At 41.4% G+C, this 25,813-nt stretch overlaps 1 protein-coding gene across 2 annotated transcripts in view; it reads left to right on the top strand.

Moving 5' to 3' along the window:
• Positions 1-19,988, top strand: part of LOC115113158 (inactive phospholipase D5-like) — a 98,091-nt gene extending 78,103 nt beyond the window's left edge. For both annotated transcript variants that reach the window (XM_029640465.2, XM_029640466.2), the window contains exons 3-10: positions 7,476-7,668; positions 11,654-11,762; positions 12,878-13,002; positions 14,177-14,374; positions 15,312-15,448; positions 15,635-15,800; positions 16,017-16,107; positions 16,307-19,988. In XM_029640465.2, the coding sequence (XP_029496325.1) occupies positions 7,476-7,668; positions 11,654-11,762; positions 12,878-13,002; positions 14,177-14,374; positions 15,312-15,448; positions 15,635-15,800; positions 16,017-16,107; positions 16,307-16,581 (1,294 nt within the window). In that variant the 3' untranslated portion in view covers positions 16,582-19,988. The remainder of the gene's footprint in view (positions 1-7,475; positions 7,669-11,653; positions 11,763-12,877; positions 13,003-14,176; positions 14,375-15,311; positions 15,449-15,634; positions 15,801-16,016; positions 16,108-16,306) is intronic.
• Positions 19,989-25,813: the final 5,825 nt, after the last annotated feature.

The raw sequence follows: 25,813 nt of genomic DNA, 5'->3' as shown, positions 1-25,813 counted from the left end.
ATCTGTACTTTACTATTTATATTTTTACTTCGCTACATTCCTAAAGAAAATAATGTACTTTTTACCCCATACATTTTCCGACACCCAAAAGTACTCTTTACATTTTAACAGGAAAATGGTCCAATTCACACACTTATCAAGAGAACTTCCCTAGTCTACTGCCTCTGATCTGGAGGACTCACTAAACACAAATGCTTTGTTTGTAAATTATGTCTGAGTGTGCCCCTTGCTATCCGTAAAAAAATGTTGGTGCCGTCTGCTTTGCTTAATATAAGGAATTAGAACTGGTTTATACTTTTTCTTAAGTACATTTTAGAAATTCCATTTAAGTATATTTAAAACCAAATATTGTTTTACTTTTACTCAAGTAGTATTTTACTGGGTGACTTTCACTTTTACTTTTACTCACTTTTACTCATTTTCTATTAAGGTATCTTTACTTTTACTCAAGTATGACAATTGAGTACCTTCTCCACCACTGATGGTAATAATAATAAATGGTATTTTGTAAAGTGGTTTCTTGTATCAAACAACACATGTTTAGTCACCTCCTTGTCTGAAGGACAAGTGGATAAACAGGTTCATGTCAAGTCCTGCATGTTTTTTCCAAAAGTTTAATTGAATGTAGATCTACATTGAACACCACACATTGGCTGCTACTGTAGGCTGAATGATAGAAAAAGCTATTTCCATGTTAAAATGTTATGTGATGTATTTTCTCCATTGTTTTTGGTGGTAGGCCACTCTGATAGGCCTACATTAGGATCAAATAGCCACAGTAGCCTACTCAGCCACTGATATAACTGTAACTTAAAGCATGTACAGCTTCAGTTTTCACAGTAAATGTGCACCAGAAGTTCCACCGAATTTTCACAATGTTCAAGTTTGCGCTCAGCAGACCTGGCATTTGCTCAGTGCCCCAAAAGATTTGAGGGAACATTGTACATGGATAACGAATACTTGAGTTTGGAGTGAAAGTAGGAGCCATGCTCTTGCTCATGTTATAATTTTGTCCCGTTTAAGTTGTGTAGTACTCTGACATTAAACATCAAGTCTAACACGGAAGTCGCAGTAGTCTGGCTAACACCTCACTTTGAAAGTCTAGAATGGCTCTTCGATGTTGTCAGCATAATGCATAGATAATTAAGGGGTCTGTGCTGGTTGGCCCTCCTGTGTCTTTCTCACTCAAACACCCACACACACAGCTACAGTACACAGCCCCAGAGTACTGCCCCCTTCCATACAATGGTTGGATTTTCAAATCCAAACAACGAGAGAACTCAACCAATGAGTATTTTTTTCTACATTTGAGAAAACCAATCAAACCCATTGCACAATTTCTCAGAGAATATTGCATTAACAAACAGCCTCCTTTCCAGACCAGTGTGTCACAACTCGCAGTTCTCCCTGCCCTGTGGGTCACGTCAGCCAGGCTAAAGTCGCAGTGTCCCTAGTTTACATTGTTATCGGCCTTACAAATTAGTGGCAGCTGGTGATTCATTCAAGAAGAATGAGAGCTTACGAACTCCATGCTGGATTGTGGATTTTAATTAAATAGCTAGCTAGCTCAGTGAGTATTGCCGTGAGTACTCTGGACAATGCTTTGTGCACTCAATGTTTTTTCCAATTGGTAGTTACAGTCTTGTCCCATCGCTGCAACTCCCTTATGGACTCAGAAGAGGCAAAGGTTGAGAGCCATCCATTCTCCAAAACACAACCCTGCCAAGCCACACTGCTCGGTTAACCCAGAAGCCAGCCCCACCAATGTATAGGAGGAAACACATACAACTGGCGACCGTATGCTTGCACCCGGCCCTCCACAGGAGTCGTTAGAGCACAATGGGACAAGGACATCCCGGCCGGCCAAACCCCCCCCTAACCCGGACAACGCTGGCTGCGACACAGCCCTGGATCAAACCTGGGTCTGTAGTGATGCCTCAACTACTGAAATGCAGTGCCTTAGACCACTGCGTCACCCGGGAGGACTGCACTCAATACTTTTAACATTGGTAAGACTGACTACCTAAAACAACTTGGGACCGGTATAATAAAAAATATACTGTATATATATATATTGTACAATTTCAATTGGGATTTTTCTTCAGCTCTCCACAAGGTATTTATGCTAGCTATCCAGCTCTACTAGCTTGTTAGCTGGTTAGTAAGCTTAGGCAAAGACAGTATGAAGTAGGCAGAAACTGCTTCTCCGATAGAAATCGCTATTTGGCTAGCTAAGCTCATGCGCAGAAATGTCCTCGGGTCTAACGGTTATCTCGTGCCTAACTCAACCACTGAGGTTTTTTTTTTTACATTTGAGAGAACTAATCAAACCCATTGCACAGTTTCTGAGAGAATATTACATATTGAATCGTCTTGAAAGGGAAAGATGCACACCCCTAGAAAGTTAGTGTAGCCAGCTATCTAAACTTGAAGTAATCATGGTCAGCAGTAGTGAAAAGTAACTTACCAACTTGATGCACTCACCCATGTAGTAGACAAACTTCAGTCAGATGTAGCCTTTCTGACACACACTAACTTAAAGAGAAACACTAATGTTCATTCCCTTGAGCACCCCTCTAGATCTGCCTCATACAGGACAACTCCCCTGTGTGAGTGTGCCAGGGCTGATCGCTGCGGGACGTGCCACCACAGGAGGTTGGTTGCACCTTAATTGGGGAGGACGGGCTCGTGGTAATGGCTGGAGCAGAATAGGTGGAATGGTATCAAATACATCAAATACATAGTTTGATGCCATTCCATTCGCTATGCTCCAGCCATTCTTATGAGTCGTTCTCCCCTCAACAGCCTCCACTAGGAGCTACAGCCATCGCCACCAAGAGGTATACCCAGTCGACAAGTTCTACCCAAAAAGACGACCGCCATCACCTAGCCCGTACGACAGCCATGGCGGGCGTTTCCCCAGCTGCAGCACATATGACAGGCAAAGCCACAGAGGAGAGCAGACTTCGAAACACCACTCTCCAACACCATCGTGTACACGCCATGCACACACACTTTGTAGAGACAAAGGTAAACAATCTTCAACTGCTTGTCCTGTGGCCAAACAATGAAAAAGCGAACAATGTCAAATGCTACTGTGCAGATCCACACAGTCATGCTGTCCCCCACTGGACTTTGGGCAGTCCCTATTACCGGGGCACAGGCTGGTTACATTGTCTGACAATTTCAGAGACTTTGGTGTGAAGTACACAAATACAAATATACAAAAAGACTGAAAGACAAAACAAGCACTTATGTTCTCTGTTGTAACGTGACTGTAGAAATTAAGCTACATTGTTCACTAATTTTACAGTTTTCTACATTGCTGTTCTGAAACATGGACGTTTCTTTTCCTACGGTAAGAGTACTGTGGGACCTTTATTGTGACAGCATAATGTGTGGGAATCTTATTTTGAAATGTTATTCTGGCTCTTGGAAGAGGAGCAAAAGTTCATGGGTAATTCTTCCATGGAAGAAGGAACCACACTCTTGCCTAGTTTTTTTTACATTTGCATCATTTAGCAGACACTCTTATCCAGAGTGACTTCCAGTATTTATTTTTTGGGGGGGAGTGCATACTGCTCCCCTGTGGGAATCAAACCCACAACCCTGGCGTTGCAAGTGGCATGCTCTACCAACTGAGCCACATGGGATCTTGTCACGTATAAATTGTGTAGCACTCCGACATTAAACATTGAGTCTAACGCTGAAGTCGCAGTGTCCCTGGTTAACATTCTTATCACTGACCTTACACTATGTTTATGTACTTCATACATGACATTATACATGTAAGTCCCCACAAAAATATTATTTTCAAGTCATATAGTGAATAATGAATCAAGGGGCATAAGCACAGTTTGTCAAACGTGTAATTTTGGCTACTGAGTACCAGTGCAATCAGTCTCATAGGCAGTCGATCATATAAATTAATGATCTGTTTATTTTTGTCTGGCACACCTTCAGACGGTAACATCCAAGACACTCTACCTTGGTCATGTACTATACAGTAACCAGACAGTCTCAAAGTTCTGCCAGCATCTGGAGTGTGAATGAATGAATTGTCTAAGCCACAGCAGTATTATAACTCAACGAAACCCCAGGGTCAGGCCCAGGCTGTGATATTCTTACTTTTTATTTGGGGAATTTATCCCCATATCGCTGTATTTGAGTTATTTCTCAGCAATATATCAGAGACACTTCTAATTGCTTTACAATAACGCATAATAACAATGGCTTTTTATGACTTTTATAACATAGGCATATCTAGTCATTCATCATGCAGTTCCTTCAGAAAGTATTCAAAGCCCTTGACTTTTTCCACATTTTGTTGTGTTAAAGCCTGAATTAAAAATGGATTAAATTGAGAGATTGAATGTAACTGGCCTAAACACAATACCCCATAACGTCAAAGTGTAATTATGTTTATTTTTATTTTGAAATGTATTAATTAAAAATGAAAAGCTGAAATGTCTTGAGTCAATAAGTAGTCAACCCCTTTGTTATATCAAGTATATAAGTTCAGGAGTAAACATGTGCTTAAAAAGTCACATAATACGTTGTATAGACTCACTCTGTGTGCAATAATAGTGTTTAACATGATTTTTGAATGACTAATCTCTGTACCCCACACATACAATTATCTGTGAGGTCCCTCAGTCGGGCAGTGAATTTCAAACACAGATTCAACTACAAAGACCGGGGATGTTTTCCAATGCCTCGCAAAGAAGGGCACCTATTGGTGGATGGGTAAAAAATAAGAAAGTAGACATTGAATATTCCCTTGAGCATGGTGAAGTTATTTTATTTATTTATTTTTTTTTTTTTATTTTTTTTCGTGGTGTCCAATTGTTGTAGTAGCTACTATCTTGTCTCATCGCTACAACTCCCGTACGGGCTCGGGAGAGACGAAGGTTGAAAGTCATGCGTCCTCCGATACACAACCTCCCCAAGAACACAGTGACCTCCATCATTCTTAAATGGAAGCAATCGGGGTAGAAGGGCCTTGCTCAAGGAGGTGACCAAGAACCCGATGGACACTCTGACAGAGCTCCAGAGTTCCACTGTGGAGATGGGAGAACCTTCCAGAAGGACAACCATCTCTGCAGCACTCCACCAATCAGGCCTTTATTTTAGAGTGGCCAGATGGAAGCAACTCCTCAGTAAAAGGCACATGACAGCCCACTTTCTGTTTGCCAAAAGGAACCTAAAGGACTCTGACCATGAGAAACAAGATTCTCTGGTCTGATGAAACCAAGATTGAACTATTTGGCCTGAATGCCAAGCGTCATGTCTGGTGGAAACCTGGCACTATCTCTACGATGAAGCATAGTGGTGGCAGCAACTCAACAAATACAGGTGTGCCAAACATGTAGCGTCATACCTAAGAAGACTCAAGGCTGTAATCGCTGCCAAAGGTGCTTCAACACAGTACTGAGTAAAGGGTCTGAATACTTATGTAAATGTAGTTTTTCAGTTTGTTATTTTTTATGAATTTGCAACAATTTCTAAAAAACAGTTTTTGTTTGTCACTATGGGGTCTCCATTTTAGAATAAGGCCGTAACATAAAATGTGGAAAAAGTCAATGGGTCTGAATACTTTCCGGATGCACTGCACGTGAATTATGGATCCTCCACCTGCAGTCCAAATAACACACGGCTGCACATGGGATTTCACATGAGTGTGGGGTAATTCGCACTGACTGTGAATAAATCAATGGACTGCCTTAGTGCAGAAACAAATGTTCTTTTGTGAGATGATTATTATGAGCTATCTGTCCTATTTGGTGGGGTGCCCCTTTCGTATTTCTAATTCTAATGGTAAATAATGCATGGAGTGATAATGCATGCTATTTTCAGTGTTTGTTTATTGCATGTTATTGCATTTGGCAATACATGTTTTAGAGATTGAAAGCTAGCAGAATAATCTACAATACTTTGTTGATCCTGACCTAAATCAATCCAAGTTAATTTCACATACATGTATATGACTGCCATGCTCTTTGGGATATGTAGTGCTTTCATTATGGAACATTTGAACAGCTTATCCTTATTTTACCATATTCCTCATCTTTCTCCAACATCCTGACCTGAATAAAGTGGTTAGTCAGTAAGTTAATGTTTCTGTCTCATCACCTGTCCGTTTGGTTTTGCAGCACTGACAATATTCCATCAGCTTGCTGAATCAACCAGGGCCAGGAAATGAATTGTTGTCTGCGTTCACCATTCACTGCGTTCACCCCATTACTGCTTTATATGATTTACTGTGTTTCCCTCCAATATTGAACCAATTCCCAGCATGAAGAATGTGTGCTCAGCATTGGATCGGTATGAATCAATGACCTGGCAAGATAAAGCAGGAGCCATTCAGGCTTGATATAGCATGCAGTGTGTCTAAAGTACTCAGCCTGACACATTAAATCCAATATGTTTACCTGCCGGGCTAGAATGGGGTTTTAAACATTAAGGACAGCAGGGAACAATTCTCTGTCACCCAAATGGCAAGATACCTGGACTGAACTTTCTTGGAAAATGTGGCACATTCTTGGAAGATTGCTATGAGCAATTAGTTATGATGTTTTTGTGGCATAGCACACAGTTTGACGTGCATTGTGCTGCCTATGCATATTAAAATAGATACTTCGGTGTCGGGTTAGGACTGTGTTGCGTGTTTGTTGTCAGGTTTCCTTTTTCACCAAGGCCTGGATAAATGACTGGAGACACAATAGAAACAAGTACATAAAGTGTTTCTGAAATGTATCGGTGGTTGTAAAGAAAAAACTACGACCTGGGTTCAAATTCTTTAAAATACTTTAACTGTAATTAATTGAGCTTGACTGGTGCAATGGAACTAATGGAATAATCCCAAAACTGCAAACCCTGCCCATCCAAGCAGACTGAATCTACTGCTTGAAGTATTTCAAAGAAAACAAGTACTATTTCAACCCAGGCTTGATGACTGACTATTGGTCTTCGGACTTCGCTGGCTGGGTATAGACATTTTTTTGCCATTAATGTCTCATTTCCATTACATTTATGATACTAAAATTCACTTTACTTGAAAGCATATGGGGAGAATGATGCCCTTGAAAATGTATTACATTTCATTATGAGCTCGGCCATCGTGTTCCTATTAGAAGGCAGTTCAGCCACTCTTCTACTCACCCCTAAAATCTATCTCGGTGATAATGCCCAGACGGAAGGTGTTCTCAATCTAAAACATAGTGCAGGAGGTAATCATAGGTGAAAGTCAATGAATATGACCTCATTTTACAACATCCCAAGTTACAGGTGATTCTGTGGCTAATACAGACGAACATAATTGGCTCAAAGTGCTGTAAATACATCTGTTAGAAAGAACATTTTGGGGGCTTATTTAATGAAACTTCTCTGGCTTTCAGGTCTTTTTCATTACAAACCCGAAAAACAGCCATTTGTCTTTATTACATGGGATGATTTTCACTCTTTTACAATCACAGGGTAGTGCTTGTGGAGAATATTCCAGAAGATGTCACCTTCTCTAAGAATAGTACGGCCCACCTCACCCTCTCTGCTGGGCTGCATAGCCTACTGGACCTGGCCGTGGCTGGTCGTTCTGTGGAGATTGTGTCACCACAATGGAACCTGAACTCCTCTGACAATGAATCAAGCTTCCTACCATCTTCTAGGCAGGTAAGCACAACAACCAAACAGGTAGCCCCCCAGGCCAAGTGAGGCATTAGCAGGGGTGGATTGGACATCTGGCAATTCTGGCAAGTGCCAGATGTCCGAACCATTTTTTTCTTGGGTAAGCTGGTCAAAATTGAAAATAAATATGTTCATATAAACAGTATAAAAATAAAACAATGAAAAATGTGACATGGCAGCCCATGGGCCTGTTGAGTAAAAAAATAAAGATTTTTGCACAATTTCTCTGTTATCCTAATCTATAATGAGCCTTTGGCTGAACAGTTGGCTGAGGTCACGCAAACGCACATTCAAAGTCAAACGAGTCACCAGCAAAAAGACCCACTTCGACCCCGTCATCAGTTAGACAGCAAAGATCATGGATCATAGAAAACGGAAAGGGTGCCTATACATGTAGAAAGAGCACATTCTACATTGTAATTTCACTCAAAAAATCACATTTTTGGGCCATCTAAAACCATGATTTGGTCAAACATAAATCCTGTAATGAAAGTGTCTGCCCTGCCCCTGCGCCTGTGCCCTCTCTGGGGTCTGCTGCTGTTCATGGGTTGCATGTTTCGTCACAATATTGTTTTGAACGATCGTTTTGGACTGATGCCCAACTGAGCTACTAGCAGTGGGTATTATATTTATCTATTATATTTGTATTTAGTTAGAGATCTAGTTAATGTGTTGAACCATACATTTTATTTGCATATGATATTAGTTAGTGCACATAATGTATGTAATTCATCTCTATTAAACCTGAAAAAAAATCCTATTTTCACATTAAAATATAGCAACTATAGTCTAATTGTCAATTGTCTTGCCATTCACTGGTACGTGGGTTATCATACCTAGCCATAATGCTTACTTTACGTTGCAGTTTTACTAATAGTCTTTTTCTTGTCTGCAAAACCAGATGCTCATAACTGTTGACCTAGAATAAAAATGACATATTTTCCCCTTATTCCACCTGCTTTGACTTGCTTTCTATGATAAGCTTCAAAGATCAGCCAGTGAAAATCTCCCTTTAAAACCTTCATATTCTGTTAACTAATACCAAAATAATGTTGTTGACTCATCCTATACTTGTATTTGTGGTCAATGCCTACATTGGAGAGAAAAAAATAAAAAATATCCCCACCTCAATCTTTTATCTCAAACAGACCGTTTAAAAAATGCTAGTTGTATGATGTCATCCTCCTGAGGGGGATGAACTGGCCAATCAGCAGTCTAGAGGAGGATGAGCTGGTCAATCAGCAGTCTACACGTGTGAATATTTATAATGACCGGTATACGCCCACACCATTCTGTTGTTTGGGGAACGCAGCACCATTCCAACACAGAAAAGCTGATTTTTAACATGCTTAATTAAAAACATTTGGAAAAAAAAATCACTCATATTGTAAATAAGTAGAGGCCCTATTTCATAGAAATCTGGAAACACTGGGCAGTTACTTTAAGCCCAGTCTTATCCATACCTCACACATTGTATGTATAAACATACTGCAGGCTAGGTATGTCCTCTTTCTGCCAGAATGTGCCATTAGTAGTCCTAGGTTGCAGGCAAAGCTGAGCCCATCCACTGTGTTGGCACACAGGCAGACTCCAAAACAGCTGACAGCCATTAGCATCCAAACAGCCCTGCTTATACTGAGGTTAAACTAACACTTGGGTTTGGCTAAAATGGCAGCCTTGAGTTTTGGACAGCCCCTTGGTGTTTAGTTAAACTGAACAAAAATATAAATGCAACATGCAACAATTTCAAAGATTTTACTGATAGAAGGAAATCTGTCAATTGAAATACATTCATTAGGCCCTAATCTATGGATTTTACATGATTGGGAATATGCATCTGTTCGTCACCAATATCTTTAAAAAAAGGTAGGAGCGTGGATCAGAAATCCAGTCAGTATCTGGTGTGACCACAATTTGCCTCATGCAGCGCAACAAATCTCCTTTGCATAGAGTTGATCACACTGTTGATTTTGGCATGTGGAAAGTTGTCCCACTCCTCTTCAATGGCTGTGTGAAGTTGTTGGATATTGGCGGAAACTGGAACACGCTGTTGTACATGTCGATCCAGAGCATCACAAACAGGCTCAATGAGTGACATGTCTGGTGAGTATGCAGGCCATGGAGGAAATGAGACATTTTCAGCTTCCAGGAATTGTGTACAGATCCTTGTGACATGGGGCCATGCATTATGATGCATGACAATGGGCCTCAGGATCTCGCCACAGTATCTCTATGCATTCAAATTGCCATAGATAAAATGCAATTGTGTTCTTTTGTCTGTAGCTTCAGTTTGCCCATACTATAACCCCACCGCCACTATGGGGGCACTCTGTTCACAACATTGACATCAGCAAACCGCTGGCCCACACGACCCCATACACGCTGTCTGCCATCTACCAGGTATAGTTGAAACCGAGATTCATCTGTGAAGAGCACTCTTCTCCAGCATGCCAGTGGCCATCGAAGGTGAGCATTTGCCCACTGAAGTCGGTTACGACTCCGAACTGCAGTCAAGTCAAGACTCTGGTGAGGACGATGGGCACACACATGAGCTTCCCTGAGGCAGTTTCTGACAGTTTGTGCTGAAATTCTTCAGTTGTGCAAACCCACAGTTTCATCAGCTGTCCGGGTGTCTGGTCTCAGACAATCCCGCAAGTGTAGAAGCCGGATATGGAGGTCCTGGGCTGACGTAGTTACATGTGGTCTGCAGTTGTGAGGACGGTTGGACTTACTGCCAAATTCTCTGAAACGACTTTGGAGGCAGTTCATGGTAGAGAAATGAACATTCAATTCTCTGTCAACAGCTCTGCTGGACATTCCTGCAGTCAGCATGTCAATTGCACGCTCCCTGTGGTATTGTGTTTTGCGACGAAACATACATTTTAGAGTGGCCTTTTAATGTCCCCAGCACACGGTTAACCTATGTAATGATCAAGCATTTTAATCAGCTTCTTGATATGCCACACCTGTCAGGTGAATGGATTATCTGGGCAAAGGAGAAATGCTCACTAACCGGGATGTTAACAAATTTGTGCACAAAATTGTAGAGAAATAAGCTTTATGTGCGTACAGAACATTTCTGGGATCTTTAATTTTAACTCATGAAACAACACTTTACATACATGTTGCGTTTTTATTTTTTGTTCAGTGTAATTAGTGTCATGCCTAATTGCTCGCCTTGGCAGTTTGACCCGAAAAGGTGCCTCCAGGCTCTGCAAAACGAATCGCTTTAGCCTGCAGCAATTGTTTCCTGTGCTCCACTGAATTAAACCCCAGTTTAAAAATGGACAGGGGACCTGAAAGTGTAACATGTTATTTCAGAGCATGGCTATGCTTTATGCTACCTGAATGTATATACTCATGTATAGGGGTATATCCCTGAATGTGTATACTAATGTGTAGGGCTATATCCCTGAATGTGTATACTCATGTGTAGGGCTATATCCCTGAATGTGTATACTCATGTGTAGGGCTATATCCCTGAATGTGTATACTCATGTGTAGGGCTATATCCCTGAATGTGTATACTCATGTGTAGGGCTATATCCCTGAATGTGTATACTCATGTGTAGGGCTATATCCCTGAATGTGTATACTCATGTGTAGGGCTATATCCCTGAATGTGTATACTCATGTGTAGGGCTATATCCCTGAATGTGTATACTCATGTGTAGGGCTATATCCCTGAATGTGTATACTCATGTGTAGGGGTATATCCATGAATGTGTATACTCATGTGTAGGGCTATATCCCTGAATGTGTATACTCATGTGTAGGGGTATATCCCTGAATGTGTATACTCATGTGTAGGGGTATATCCATGAATGACGATTTGGAGAATTGGACACTGCCCGTATGTAATTTTCCTACCATGTTAGGAATTTTCTAAACATCCCTTATAAAACACATCCAGTACACACCAGAATGTGATGACCTATAGTGATGCTATTGATTGTGCTCTTGCTTACAGGGTCAGGCTTTGCTGCAAAGACTGCAGGGGCTGAAGAAGAAGGGAATCATTTTGAAGATAGCTAGTGGAATGATCGACTCTGTAGAGCTCAAGAGCCTCTCTCGTCTAAGTGAGTCATGTTGTAACCCATATCAACAGAGTTACAGTTACATTTACTTTCCATATACAGTACCAGTCAAAAGTTTGGACAAACCAACTCATTCCAGGATTTTTCTTTATTTTGACTATTTTCTTAATTCGTTTGAGCCAATCAGTTGTGCTGTGACAAGGTAGGGGGTATACAGAAGATAGCCCTATTTGGTAAAATACCAAGTTCATATTATGGCAAGAACAGCTCAAATAAGGAAAGAGAAACGACAATCCATCATTACTTTAAGACATTAAAAGGTCAGTCAATCCGAAAAATGTCAAGAACTTTTCAAGTTTATTCAAGTGCAGTCCCAAAAACCATCAAGCGCTGATGATGAAACTTGCTCTCATGAGGCCCGCCACAGGAAAGGAAGACCCAGAGTTACCTCTGCTGCAGAGGATAAGTTCATTAGAGTTACCAACCTCAGAAAGTGCAGCCCAAATAAATGCTCCAGGCTGTGTAAAGGCTTTTCGACCAAGAAGGAGAGTGATGGAGTGCTGCATCAGATGACCTGGCCTCCACAATCACCCGACCTCAACTCAATTGAGATGGTTTTGGATGAGTTGGACCGCAGCATGAAGGAAAAGCATTCAACACGTGCTTAGCATATGTGGGAACTCCTTCAAGACTGTTGGAAAAGCATTCCATGTGAAGCTGGTTGAGAGAATCACAAGACTGTGCAAAGCTGTTATCAAGGCAAAGGGTGACTATTTTGAAGAATATCAAATATAAAATATATTTTGATTTGTTTTACACTTTTTTGGTTACTACATGATTCAAATGTGTTATTTCATAGTTTTGATGTCTTAACTATTATTCTACAATATAGAAAATAGTCCAAATAAAGAAAAACCCTTGAATCAGTAGATGTGTCCAAACTTGAACTTGTACTGTATATTGCCACTTTTTATAGAAAATAATGTGTATATCATTACTATTGATAGTGGAAATTACTTTTATTGCAGCGCATTCATATGGTCTTGACACTTACCTCGAGGAGGGATGTTACATCATGGCTCCCATCTTACACACAATACTAACATCAAACAGATTTCAATCTCCGTCATTTTCTGTGTCTTTTCCCACCTGTGTAGGTGAGGTGCACTACATTAACATGACGGCCCTGACCAAAGGCTTCCTGCACTCTTCTTTCTGGGTGGTGGACAGGAAGCACATCTACATCGGCAGTGCCACCATGGACTGGCGATCACTGTCCACGGTAATCTTAGTATATTCACTACATTATTTCACCTAGTGTACCTGTGTATATTTCTGTAACATTTTTACCCAATTCAATGAGACCACCTATGAGTACACCTCATCTTGACTTTGTTCCATACCTTGATTACCTAAACCCTTTTACCAACCAATTGTGTACACTGTTTGATTTTTAGTTCTGATATTTGACAGGTATGTTGAGGCCACTGTGTACAGCCATCTTCTCTGGTGATTTGTCCCATGACTCAGCAATAAATATTTATTCAAACACTGCTATTTACCATAGGAGAACAGCATACATTAATTGGCTCAGGTTGCACAAGCATACTGAATAGGAAACAAATGCAACCTTATAGTTGGCAGAAAACTGAATTAATTGAGTAGGGACAAAAAGGAAATGTGGACATTCTTTCATGTGCTGCTCAAAGCTGGAAAAGTACAACGGTTCATTAAAGTGTGACCCCATTCACTGTACCTAGCCTGTCTATCTTTAGCACTTCTCTGAAATAAACCCTTGCTTGAAAAGGGCATCACTTGAAAAACCCAGTTGTGAGGGGATAGGAGAGGCCTGGTGATTGGAAGTGCCTGGAGGACTATTTGCCTTGTCCAGGGCCAGAAGAGGGTAGGAGAGGATGGGAGGGGTCAGGGCTGAAGGGGCTAGAAGCACTGAGCTGTGGGGGGGAGACAAGAACAAGGGAGAAGGGTAAATGGAAGTGTGGGGAGTAGGAGGAAGGAGAGGACAGAGTGGGAATGGAAGTAAAGGAGAAAGGGGGAAGGGAGAAGAAGAGGAGATGGGTGGAGAAAGGGGGAAGGGAGAAGAAGAGGAGATGGGTGGAGAAAGGGGAAGGGAGAAGAAGAGGAGATGGGTGGAGAAAGGGGGAAGGGAGAAGAAGAGGAGATGGGTGGAGAAAGGGGGAAGGGAGAAGAAGAGGAGATGGGTGGAGAAAGGGGGAAGGGAGAAGAAGAGGAGATGGGTGGAGAAAAGGGGAAGGGAGAAGAAGAGGAGATGGGTAGAGAAAGGGGGAAGGGAGAGGAAGAGGAGATGGGTGGAGAAAGGGGGAAGGGAGAAGAAGAGGAGATGGGTGGAGAAAGGGTAAAGTTGGGTGTGGGTGAAGTTCCTTGGGGCACGTGCTAACATCTTACAACATCTGTGTTGTTGCTTTGTTGTCTCTTAGATGAAAGAACTGGGGATCATCATCTACAACTGTAGTTGTCTGGCACTGGACCTGCACAGGCTATTCAACCTCTACTGGCAGCTGCAGTATAAGGACTTTGTACCGTCCATCTGGTCCAAGAGGCTGAATGCCCTGTGGAACAAAGATGAAAACCTCCCACTTCTCTTCAACAACACCAAGGCTGAGGTCTTTCTCTCTGTGAGTGACATTCTCACCCATGGCTTTATACTTAAGGCTAGGAGTTTGTCCTTACGATATGACCTTATAACAAGGGCCTTGAGTTTTTCCATGTCTGGTTACATAGTCAGGGAAAAACTCATGCCGTTGCTAATGTATCAATGTTTTTTTAATCATTCTGAGAGACAAGCTCATCTTTATATTCAATTAATTAATACCGTTCTGAGATTAGGAATTCTGTGGGTTTTTTCTTGCTAGCAATAAGAAATTGCCAATATTTATGGATACTAATTTGCCTAGCGAATACTTTTCTTGGCTCCAACCTTTTTATTAGTCCTGATATGATGTAAATATTTTCAACGTCCTCCCACAGTTGTAATAACTTTCAAGAGAGGTGACGGTTAAAAGCAATTTCTTCTACAACTCCGCTATAACTCATCAGTTCATGTTTTATGTATGCTGACTGGATGAAAGATGGCATTGCTTCCAACAGAAAACATGTGGTTGGCTCGCTATAAATCAGGCTTGCCCATCCCTTCATGTCGATTAACATTTCTGAAATGCAGAGGAAGCGTCAATCATTGGCGCTGTTGATAACAATCCATGTGAACCGTGATCTGTCATAGTTCTCATCACACATACATTCTGCTTACACACAGAGAGGGGGGTGAGACATATCAAGAAAGAAATAACATAGAGACAGGATCAGTTCTAGGGAGATACCAGTAAGAGAGAAGGTAACGCTGCTGTTCGAATACTAATGACCTCTTTAGAAATCATAATTTTACTCTTAGAGAGGCTGTGACAAAGATATGCTCCAAGAGGTGTGGTGATTGATGATGATGACGACAATGACAATGATTGATTGCATCCACAGTATATAGCCCTGGCATTGACATGAGGACCTCAGTTCTCTACTCTCCACTGATTTTAAGTGTCTGTTATCATCTTGTGGCAGAGCTCTCCAGATGTCTTCTGCCCTAAAGACAGGACCAGAGACCTCGACGCCATATCCTATGTGATCCAAAAGGCCAAGAAGTTCATCTACATATCCATTACAGACTACCTGCCTCTCACTAACAGGAATTCTCACAGGTGAGCAATCTGTAACACTGACAGCACCTGATAATCTTATTGTTAGCATTGTATCACATGCCCATTTATACAACACAATGATAACTGATAAAATGAAACTGATAGGATAAAGCTGTGTAACTGTGTGTATAATTACCAGTCATTACCAAACAGATAAGTGTTTGTAACTCTTTGTTACCTGGACAGATACTGGTCAAGTATAGATGGGATGCTTCGGGAGGCCTTGATCCTGAGAAACATCAAAGTGCGTCTGTTAGTAAGCTGCTGGGAGCAGACACACCCCCTGACCTTTAACTTTGTGTGGTCCCTGAAGACCTTGTGTATGGAGCTCCCTAACTGTTCACTGGAGGCTGTGAGTGTGCACCTACAATACATTATTGGACACCACACACCTACATCCTCATTAACTGGATACAAACTGTATAACATCACTCATCATACCTTTGTTTTCAGGCACGTCATACCTATATTATAATCTCTACTGTACCTGCAAACCTTATGTGCTGTATATCGTGTAAAACATATTCATCACTACTGTTAAGCCAGTCCTTCTGTGTGTTTTGTGCAGAAGTTCTTCAGCACCAGGGAGCAGAGAGATGGCACGCTACAGGGAATCAACCATAACAGATTCATAGTGACAGACAGTGCTGTGTACATAGGCGAGTTTACTTCCCTGAGTTTCAGATGACTAATATGTATTTTTCGAATGAACGAATGATTGATTTGTTTATTCAATTATTGGCCTGTCACTGGTTGGTGGGTTGATTAGTTTGCTTGTGAGGTGGATTGACTCTTTGGCTAGTACTTTTTAATCTATATTTCTGATTAATGCTTTGGCGGGTGTCTGTTGTCCCATAGGGAACTTTGACTGGGTGGGGAATGAGTTTATGTTCAACGCTGGAGCAGGCATGGTGATCAGTCAGGCAGAGGGGCTGAAGGAGAGGAATTCAACATTGGTGGAACAGGTGAGGGCTGCGTTCCAGCGGGACTGGTATTCACGCTACACCATGAGCCTGCAGGCTAACAAGATCCCAGTCTGCAACAAGCACCAGCTCAACCAACTGGCACATCTCAAAATGACTCAACCACCAGAGAGCAGCGGGAGTCAGGAGAGTCCCAATGGCTCCTTCTGACTCCAAAGACATGTGGTGTGTTACAAGACTTTTATGCTTTAAGAGGAAAATAACTGTTTGAATGCTGAAATCGGATACCATTTACAACTTGTTTTTAGGTAATATTTGTTTTCTATCAAGTCTTCTGTTTATTTCATCCTCTAAGACATGGGCAGGGAACTGATGAAATAAATATATTTTCTATTGATTGCCAAACCTAAATATAGTTAATTGTTTCATCAATTTTTACCAATAATGTCATAATTTATCACAACCCTTTAAAACCCTCTCTGACCAAAACACGGTTGGAGCAGCATGGACAGTAGTGTGGAGATACAGTATATCCTATACAAATCTATACTCCAAGGATGTTTACCTTGTGTCTTCAATATTCGTTTTTAAAGTGCAGAATTCCTCCAGCCTCGACCAAATCAACAGGTGCCATTTGTCAGTTGGACAACAGCTGATCAAATGAAGCGAATGGGAAAATAACAGACAACTGCATGTCTTGATCTCATCTGACTCATAAGCTACTGACATCTTTCGGGTGTTTATTGTTGCAGAGTACAGACAAATATGCCCCATTGGCATCAATCTATGTTGGTATTGCATCTGAAATCCTGTTTTGGTCTCAACTAGACTGTATACTTGATTATGTTTAATATCACCATGCCAGGGGTTGATCGCGGAATCTTAACTCAATTTCCAGGATTATGATACATTAACCAATTTTAAGATGAAAAACAATGTTGCATATTTTATTCTATTCTGTATATTGTCTTTGTTGGAAACACTCAAAAGGGTAGAAATAGATATGTATTCAACTTTTAATAGAGCCTTAGGCCTCTTGTGTTGTTTTAACATGATCAAGAAATTGATCTATTACTGAATTTTTCATGAAATTTACATTTCTGTAAAAAGGTGTCTTGCTTCCTTGATTATATTGGAAAGTATTGAAAACCACCACTACAGAAACTAAACTTCCCTGGGCTTTACTTAGTTTGTAAATGGATATGCTACCATACCACTGTCATGTGCTGTCATATAATAAACAGAGAAACAGCAACAGAGGTCGATAGCACACTAACATTGGAAGGTGCTGAGCTGCCATTTAAGGTCTAAGGTATTCGTTTGGTCAAGTTACAAGACTAGAAAATGATTTTACCTAATGGAATATTGGTAATTGATTCCCAAGTTCTTCATGGATAATTGGGTTTCTTTCTGGTATAACTCAGCTGGATAAAGGTGTCTAACCAGTGGTACAACTGTGGTACAACTGTAGCTCTCTTTGGAAGCAGATGTTGACTTATTTAACCAACAGTTGTTGGAGGGGATTTCAGTCAGTAAGATCAATATCATGAATTTTTAAAGACTGCTAGACACCATTTCCAGTTTCCCCTAAAGGACATGTTTTGAAATAAGACCGCATGCATTGCTTAACTTAACACTGACAGAGAAAATAACCACAGAATCTCATCACCCGCATGATACAAGCTTTGCACCTGATCATAAAAGATGATCAACTACAGGAGTTGTTAACATCTTTTTATGATTATGTCACGCCAATGAATACATTCTGTATGTAATAGCCTATCTGTGGTGGTTGATGGGCATTATACTTATATTAATTGTAATGTCTTATATCTGTATTTTCATTGCCTTTTTACAGTAATATAATGGGAGAACACTTTCTCTATAGTTACAGACGGTTCTCTTTGCACATATTCTGTTTTCATTGGGGTTCTTTTATATCTGTACCTATTCTGATACAGGAAAAATATTAATAGTAGACTGAAAAAATAACAATGCACTTCCTGAAAATATTTTGTCAGTGTTAACCAGAACATAAATGTAGCATTAACAAACATCTATGATGTACACTGCACTTGTGCCAGACAATGTTCTTAAAATAGTTTAATCTGAGAGTAAATACATGTACAACAACTTACCCTTTAACTATGTCCTCTTATCAAAAAGAGGGAGTCAAAGGCATCTGACTGCTTTTGGTGCAACAGTCCAGAGTGGGCTATTTTGAATATTGTTTAAAGAGTACCTCAATATTGACCGTTTGGGGTGCTCTTTGTCACTTTTTTAAAACGTATTGCTGAAAAAATCTTCAGTCACTGTATTACTCTTGATGTAGCAATGCTGGGATTAACATTGACATATTTTTTCATTTAACAGACGCTCTTATCCAAAGCGACTTACATTTACTAACCTATACATCGAACCCATTAAGAACAGATCTCTCGCAAACCAAATTTGGGGTGAGTTCCAGATACAATTGATAAACTGCCCCTGACTAACTGTTGCCACCTAGAGTTAGTTTGAGGAAAGGCTATTTCTCTTACCTGCAAACAGGCACAAAAGATGTCTGAAATAATCAATTGTGGATTAGACAGATGTCCTACATTTGATTAGAATTGTCTCCTGTGTTGTTTTCTCAAGATGTTACATTAGATTGGTAAATCCACAGTAGGCCAACATGTCATAGGCTACTACTGACTGGTAAATCTGTTCATTAAAGGTATGATTGTAATATTAAAATATTAATTGGAAGGATACCACTGTGGTCAAGGTGACCACACAATTCATTCCAAAGCACATTGCATCACATCACAACATTGAAGATGTTAATTTGACTACCATCTATTACAGTACAATTACTGCCCTCTGGAGGACAATATGTCCCACCAATTGATTATACACTGAGTGTACAAAATATTAAGAACTCCTTCTTAATATTGAGTTGCACACCTCGGCCCCACGAAGCGTTCGACAGGGATGCTGGGCCATGTTGACTCCATTGCTTCCCACAGTTATGTCAAGTTGGCTGGATGTCCTTTGGGTGGTGGACCATTCTTGATACACACGGGAAACTGTTGTGTGTGAAATACCCAGCAGCGTAGCAGTTCTCGACACAAACCGGTGAGCCTGGCACCTACTACCATACCCCATTCAAAGGCACTTAAATATTTTATCTTGCCCATTCAGCCCCTGAATGGCACACATACACAATCCCTGTCTCAATTGTCTCAAGGTTTAAAAATCCTTCTTTAACCTGTCTCCTCCCCTTCATCTACACCAATTGAAGTGGATTTAACAAGTGAAATCAATAAGGGATCATAGCTTTCACCTGGATTAACCTGGTCAGTCTGTCATGGAAAGAGCAGTTGTTCATAATATTTTGTCACATCAGTGTACATTATGCTATCTCTGTTTTGCATCTATTTTGCTCAATTTTGGCATACTCACTCCTTGTATGCCCTGCCTTTATGAACTGTATAGTACAATAGACAGAGCCTTCTTTTAAAATTATAGAATTTCAAAATACAAAAGGAATGTATATTTATTGTATAACCTTGTTGATGCCTGTATCTAATTGATACTTTTAATTTGTACTCTTAATAAAAAATGTTCTGACATTGTATTGTGGTTTTATTCAGAGCCTGTACATGTCACTGTCCAGTCCAACCTCAGTGACTATCCATTTCAGATTACTTGTGATTTAAACTGTGGGGGTTTAACCTATGAACTAATTAACCTTATCTCAAGAGTGGGGATGGTGAGGGCTCTCAATCCTGAAACTAGGCTAAGTATACTGACTCAATCACCCTATTCAGGCATAGAGGGAGCTCAGTAGCCTCGTAATTAGCAGACTGATTACCGCCAGAGAGGAAGAGGCAAAGTGAGAGGCTCCACTTCCGTCAAAATCTGTCTACACAGAACAAGTGGGCTCGGAGGTCTATGAGAGAGTGCCGGATTTGGTCAACTGAAATTTGTATTGCTAATTTGCTGAGTGAGGGTTATTTGATCGAAACAGAAGTTTCGTAATGTTTAGGTTGTTACAAATATACTGATATAAGTGGATGCATGTTAGTCTGAGTACCAGTCTCTTAAGCTAACATTCCACTCCTTGTTATTGCTTTGGCACATGACATGGAGTAAAGGAGAGTTGATTAGTTTAAGAGACTGGTACCCAGGTTAGACGCACGTGGCATCTCGGCAACTATTTTTTTGTTTTTTCAAGAAAAACTATTTTATATCGCAGTTGTTGATTCACACGCATATCTGGCCTCTCATTGGCTAGAATGTTCCCACCGGTTCCCACCTGTCTCACCTCCTCCCACCTGCCTTTTCCGCCTTTGCAACAACGTCTCCCATTGTTAGGGTGGACTATCTCATCCATTATATAGAGTATGGTCAGGTTCCCCTGCTCAGACGTTGCATACATCAACCAATGGTTGCGTGCCACGTTATCGACTGACATATTACTATTGCCGTGTTCACATGCAAGTCGGAACTAGGAAACTCTGAAATGTCAGACTTGCTAACTGGTTGCAAGTCGGACATTTACGAGTTTCCTAGTTCTGACTAGCACACAAACACAGCATATAACATGATGTGGCTAGCTGATACTTAAAATACCTATCCAGGTGTTGTAAGATCTGGCATGCGCCAGCAATGCCTGGACAGAGGAACGCACCCTATCTCTGTTAGAGCTACACTGATATCAATGTAAGTTCAGTGAGCTCAGGCGGCTTGCGAGGCTAGGGGCACTCCCTCTGCTCAGGTGAAGCGACGTCATGCAACAACCAATGGGCGAACTGTGCCGGTTAATGCTGGGTTCATAGCTGAAGAAAGTGTCCCAGCGCCCCCAAAAAATTACGCCTCTGACTGAAGTAGAGTCACCAGGTGCGTTCCTTTTCTTAGACCTTGCTGACACCTGACAGATCTTTGCCTGGATAGGTATTTTAAGTATCAGCTAACCACGTTACAGCAATTTTTCAGTCGATGACGTGGCACGCAACCATTGGTTGTTGCATCGCCTCGGCTTATTAGCTGTGGAACGTGCCCACGGCCTGCATTGGCGAAATGGTAGGGATTTGAGCAGTGCTGTAGTTTGTCCAAAGATGGTAAATAAATGAAGATAGTTCACTCAGGCCGATTACCATTTAAAAAAGGTCAGTTCTGGTCTCCTTAACAGGGAGATTCTCTCATAGACACCAATGCAATAGCAGCGGGGTCTGGTCTGCTTAATTCATTGACTGTAATGTAACCAGAAAAAAATGGAGTGGGGTGTCTCGCTTCCCCTTCAGTTTCTGGTTGGTCTCCACCACCTAAAAGGCTCTGTATGGTCAGTCCAATGTTTGCAGTAGCCCTACAGCATTTATTGTGATATGGCCTCTGCAGAAGTCAGGGCATTCCAACTTCTTGCTTTTGACAGAGCAGAGCAGAGCTGTTGTGGAGGAAGTTGTCAAGGAAGTGAGTTTCTGTTTATAAAGGACCTACCACCCCCACCTACCATCAACCAATCAAATCAAATCAAATTGCATGTCATATGCGCCGAACACATCAGGTGTAGACCATACCGTGAAATACTTATTACAAGCCTTAACCAACAACGCAGTTAAGAAAAATAAGAGTTAAGAAAAATATCTACTAAATACTAAAGTAAACTACAGTAAAAAATAAAAGAGCAACAATAAAATAACAATAACGAGGCTATATATAGTAGGTATCGGTACTGAGTAAATGTGCAGAGGTACAGTTTAGTTGAGGTAATTGAGGCAATATGTACATGTAGGTAGGGGTAAAGTGACTATGCATTGATAATAAACAGCGAGGAGCAGCAGTGTAAAAAAAAGTGTGGGGGGAGTCAATGCAAATATTCCGGGTAGTCATTTGATTAGCTGTTCAGCAGTCTCATGGCTAGGGGGTAGAAGCTGTTAAGAAGCCTTTTGCACCTAGATTTGGAGCTCCGGTACCACCTGCTGTGCGGTGGTAGAGAGAACAGTCTATGACTAGGGTGGCTGGAGTCTTTGGCCATTTTTAGGTCCTTCCTCTGACACCGCCTGGTATAGAGGTCCTGGAAGGCAGGAAGCTGTCCCAAGTGATGTACTGGGCCGTACCCACTACCCTCTGTAGCGCCTTGCGGTTGGAGGCTGAGCAGTTGCCATACCAGGCGGTAATGCAACAAGTCAGGATGCTCTCGATGGTGCAGAACTTTTTGAGGATCTGAGGAACCATGCCAAATCTTTTCAGTCTCCTCAGGGGGAATAGGCGTTGTTGTGCCCTCTTCATGACTGTCTTGGGGTGTTTGGACCAGTTTGTTGGTGATGTGGACACCAAGGAAATTGAAGCTCTCAACCTGCTCCACAACAGCGCCGTCAATGTGAATAGGGGTGTGCTCTGCACTTATTTTCCTGTAGTCCACGAACATCTCCTTTGTCTTGAGCACGTTGAGGGAGAGGTTGTTGTCCTGGCACCACAATGCCAGGTCGCTGACCTACTCCCTATAGGCTGTCTCATCGTTGTCGGTGATCAGGCCTACCACCGTTGTGTCTTCGGCAAAGATAATGATGGTGTTGGAGTCGTGCTTGGCCACGCAGTCATGGGGGGACTAAGCATGCATGCACCCCTGAGGGTCCCCGTGTTGAGGATCAGCGTGGCATATGTGTTGTTGCCTACCCTTACCACCTGGGGGTGGTGTGTCAGGAAGTCCAGGATCCAGTTGTAGAGGGAGGTGTTTAGTCCCAGGGTCCTTAGCTTAGCGACGAGCTTTGAGGGCACTATGGTATTGAACGCTGAGCTGTAGTCAATGAACAGAATTCTCATGTCAATGCGGAGCTACACGGAGCCTTCCGCATTGTTACAAAATTTGAGAGACGCACATCGATGCAGTACGGAGCTTGGTTTGGCCTCTGCATGCCTCTGGAGGCTCTGCAGTTGCATCACACCCTCCATACGAGCCTCTGACCACATTTGCAGATCAAGCATAAATTGGCTTTTTAATGTAACCTTCTCACCTTAAAGGCTGCACAGTCAATCCAACTTCTGCATTGGCCTTGCAGCATTTACTGTGATATGGCCTCTGCAGATGTCAGGGCATTCATACTTCTTGTGCTTCTCTGAGCATTGCAGAGCAGTTCTGAAGGAAGTTGTCAAGGAAGTGAGTTTGTGTTTATACAGGAGCTCCCGCCCGCGCCTACCGTCAACCAATTGGGGGCCCTCATCATTGGTACACATTTTTAGAGGCACATGGCGATGTGGTACTGAACTCAACTTGGCCTCTGTGTGTCTCCAGAGGCTTCGGAATTGCGTCACACAATCTATACAGCGTCTCCGACCTCATTTTCAGATCAAGCATAAATTGGCCATTTCGTCAAATAGAGTACAGTATGAAAATAGGCAGAAACTGCTTTTCCAATAGAAATCCCCGATCACGCTTGCAGTTGACGTCATGGCGGCGTTGGCTAGCTAAACTCATGCGCGGAAACACGTAATTTGGTCTAACACGGAACCCAAACCGGTTGCGTGTGTGCGCCATCGTGCATAAATTTATTTTGTCCCCCCACACCAAACGCGATCACGACACGTAGGTTAAAATATCAAAACAAACTCTGAACCAATTACATTAATTTGGGAACAGGTTGAAAAGCATTAAACATTTATGGCAATTTAGCTAGCTTGCACTTGCTAGCTAATTTGTCCTATTTAGCTAGCTTACTGTTGCTAGCTAGTTTGTCCTGGGATATAAACATTGAGTTGTTATTTTACCTGAAATAACAAAATCCTCTACTCCGACAATTAATCCACACATAAAACGGTCAACCGAATCGTTTCTAGTCATCTCTCCTCCTTCTAGGCATTTTCTTCTCTTGACTTTATATTGCGATTGGCAACTATCATAAATTAGATGCATTACCGCCACCGACCTCGTTCGTCTTTCAGTCACCCACGTGGGTATAACCAATGAGGAGACGGCATGTGTGTACCTGCTTCTATAAACCAATGAGGAGATGGGAGAGGCAGGACTTGCAGTGCGATCTGCGTCAGAAATAGAACTGACTTCTATTTTAGCCCGTGGCAACGCAGACACTCGTTGGTGCGCGCGAGCAGTGTGGGTGCAATATTTGAATAATATAGATTTCAAAATGTATTTTGCAACGCATGCGCACGCGACGCGAGCGGTGTAGTCAGCCTGTAAAGGTAGTCTCGCATAAAATTAGACATCTGCGTGCCTTTTACTCCCATAGGGCGGTGCACAATTGGCCCAGCTTCCTGGTTAGGGTTTGACTGGTGTAGCCCGTCATTGTAAATAAGAATTTGTTCTTAACTGACTTGCCTAGTTAAATAAAGGTAAAACATAATTTTTTTAAATAGTCAAACGCATTCCTTCAATATAACGTTTTTGGCAAATGAAAACGTGTCAGTATATCACTTTCACGAGGTTGGAGTAATAACATGTTCAATTACTTAAGACAATGGCTCAAATCTAGTACGTGCCTTTAGATTTCAAGAAAATGAACAACAAAAGGAATACTTTTTCAACTTCTCTCATTGACTTCCCAAACTCTAGCCTGATCTGATTGGTCTGCTTTGCAAGCCTTCCCGGAAGTCTCGCTATGTTGTGCCTCTGGGTTTAGAAACTATGGTTTCATGATTGCTGCCACTTTTCTTACTAGGATTACTACACATGCGCACTAGCACTAAATGGCCAGCAGTATCAAGACCGTACAGTATTTTATTTTTAAAATTCAAAACACAGATCAACAATTTACATTCTTACATCATACAAAACAGAATGCAGGTATTAATGAGAAAATACTGAAACAAACTAACGCTTGTCTTCCTCCTCTTCTGAGGAGGAGTAGGAGAGATCGGACCAATGCGCACGTGGTACGTGTTCATGATGAATTTATTAAACACAGAACACTAAAACAAAAATAACAAAGCAAATGACAAGAAACGAAACAGTCCTGTCTGGTGACATACACAAAGACAGAAAACAATCACCCACGAAACACAGGTGGGAAAAGGCTACCTAAGTATGATTCTCAATCAGAGACAACTAACGACACTTGCCTCTGATTGAGAACCATACCAGGCCAAACGCAAAACACAACATAGAAAAACCGAACATAGACAACCCACCCAACTCACGCCCTGACCAACCTAAATCAAAGACATAACAAAAGAACTAAGGTCAGAACGTGACACAAACAAAAATGTTTTAAAAAATAAACAATTCTAGTGCAATTGTAATCACACTGAAAAAAATCTTATTGTAATGATTTAGGAAAATGTTATTCTTGTTATTGTTCACTAGGGTTAATGTTTTAATAAAATAGTTGAATTCAATCAAAAACATGTGTAATTTTGGCATAGAATTTTTGTTTGTGTATGACATGACGTATTTGGCAACAAGAATTAATAAAATCACAATCATTTCAGTGGTCTTGTTATCATT

Source organism: Oncorhynchus nerka, linkage group LG28, assembly GCF_034236695.1.
Source record: "Oncorhynchus nerka isolate Pitt River linkage group LG28, Oner_Uvic_2.0, whole genome shotgun sequence".
Lineage (NCBI taxonomy): Eukaryota > Metazoa > Chordata > Actinopteri > Salmoniformes > Salmonidae > Oncorhynchus > Oncorhynchus nerka.
Note: the sequence above shows the minus strand (reverse complement) of the source record. Positions and strands in the feature narration are given on the sequence as shown.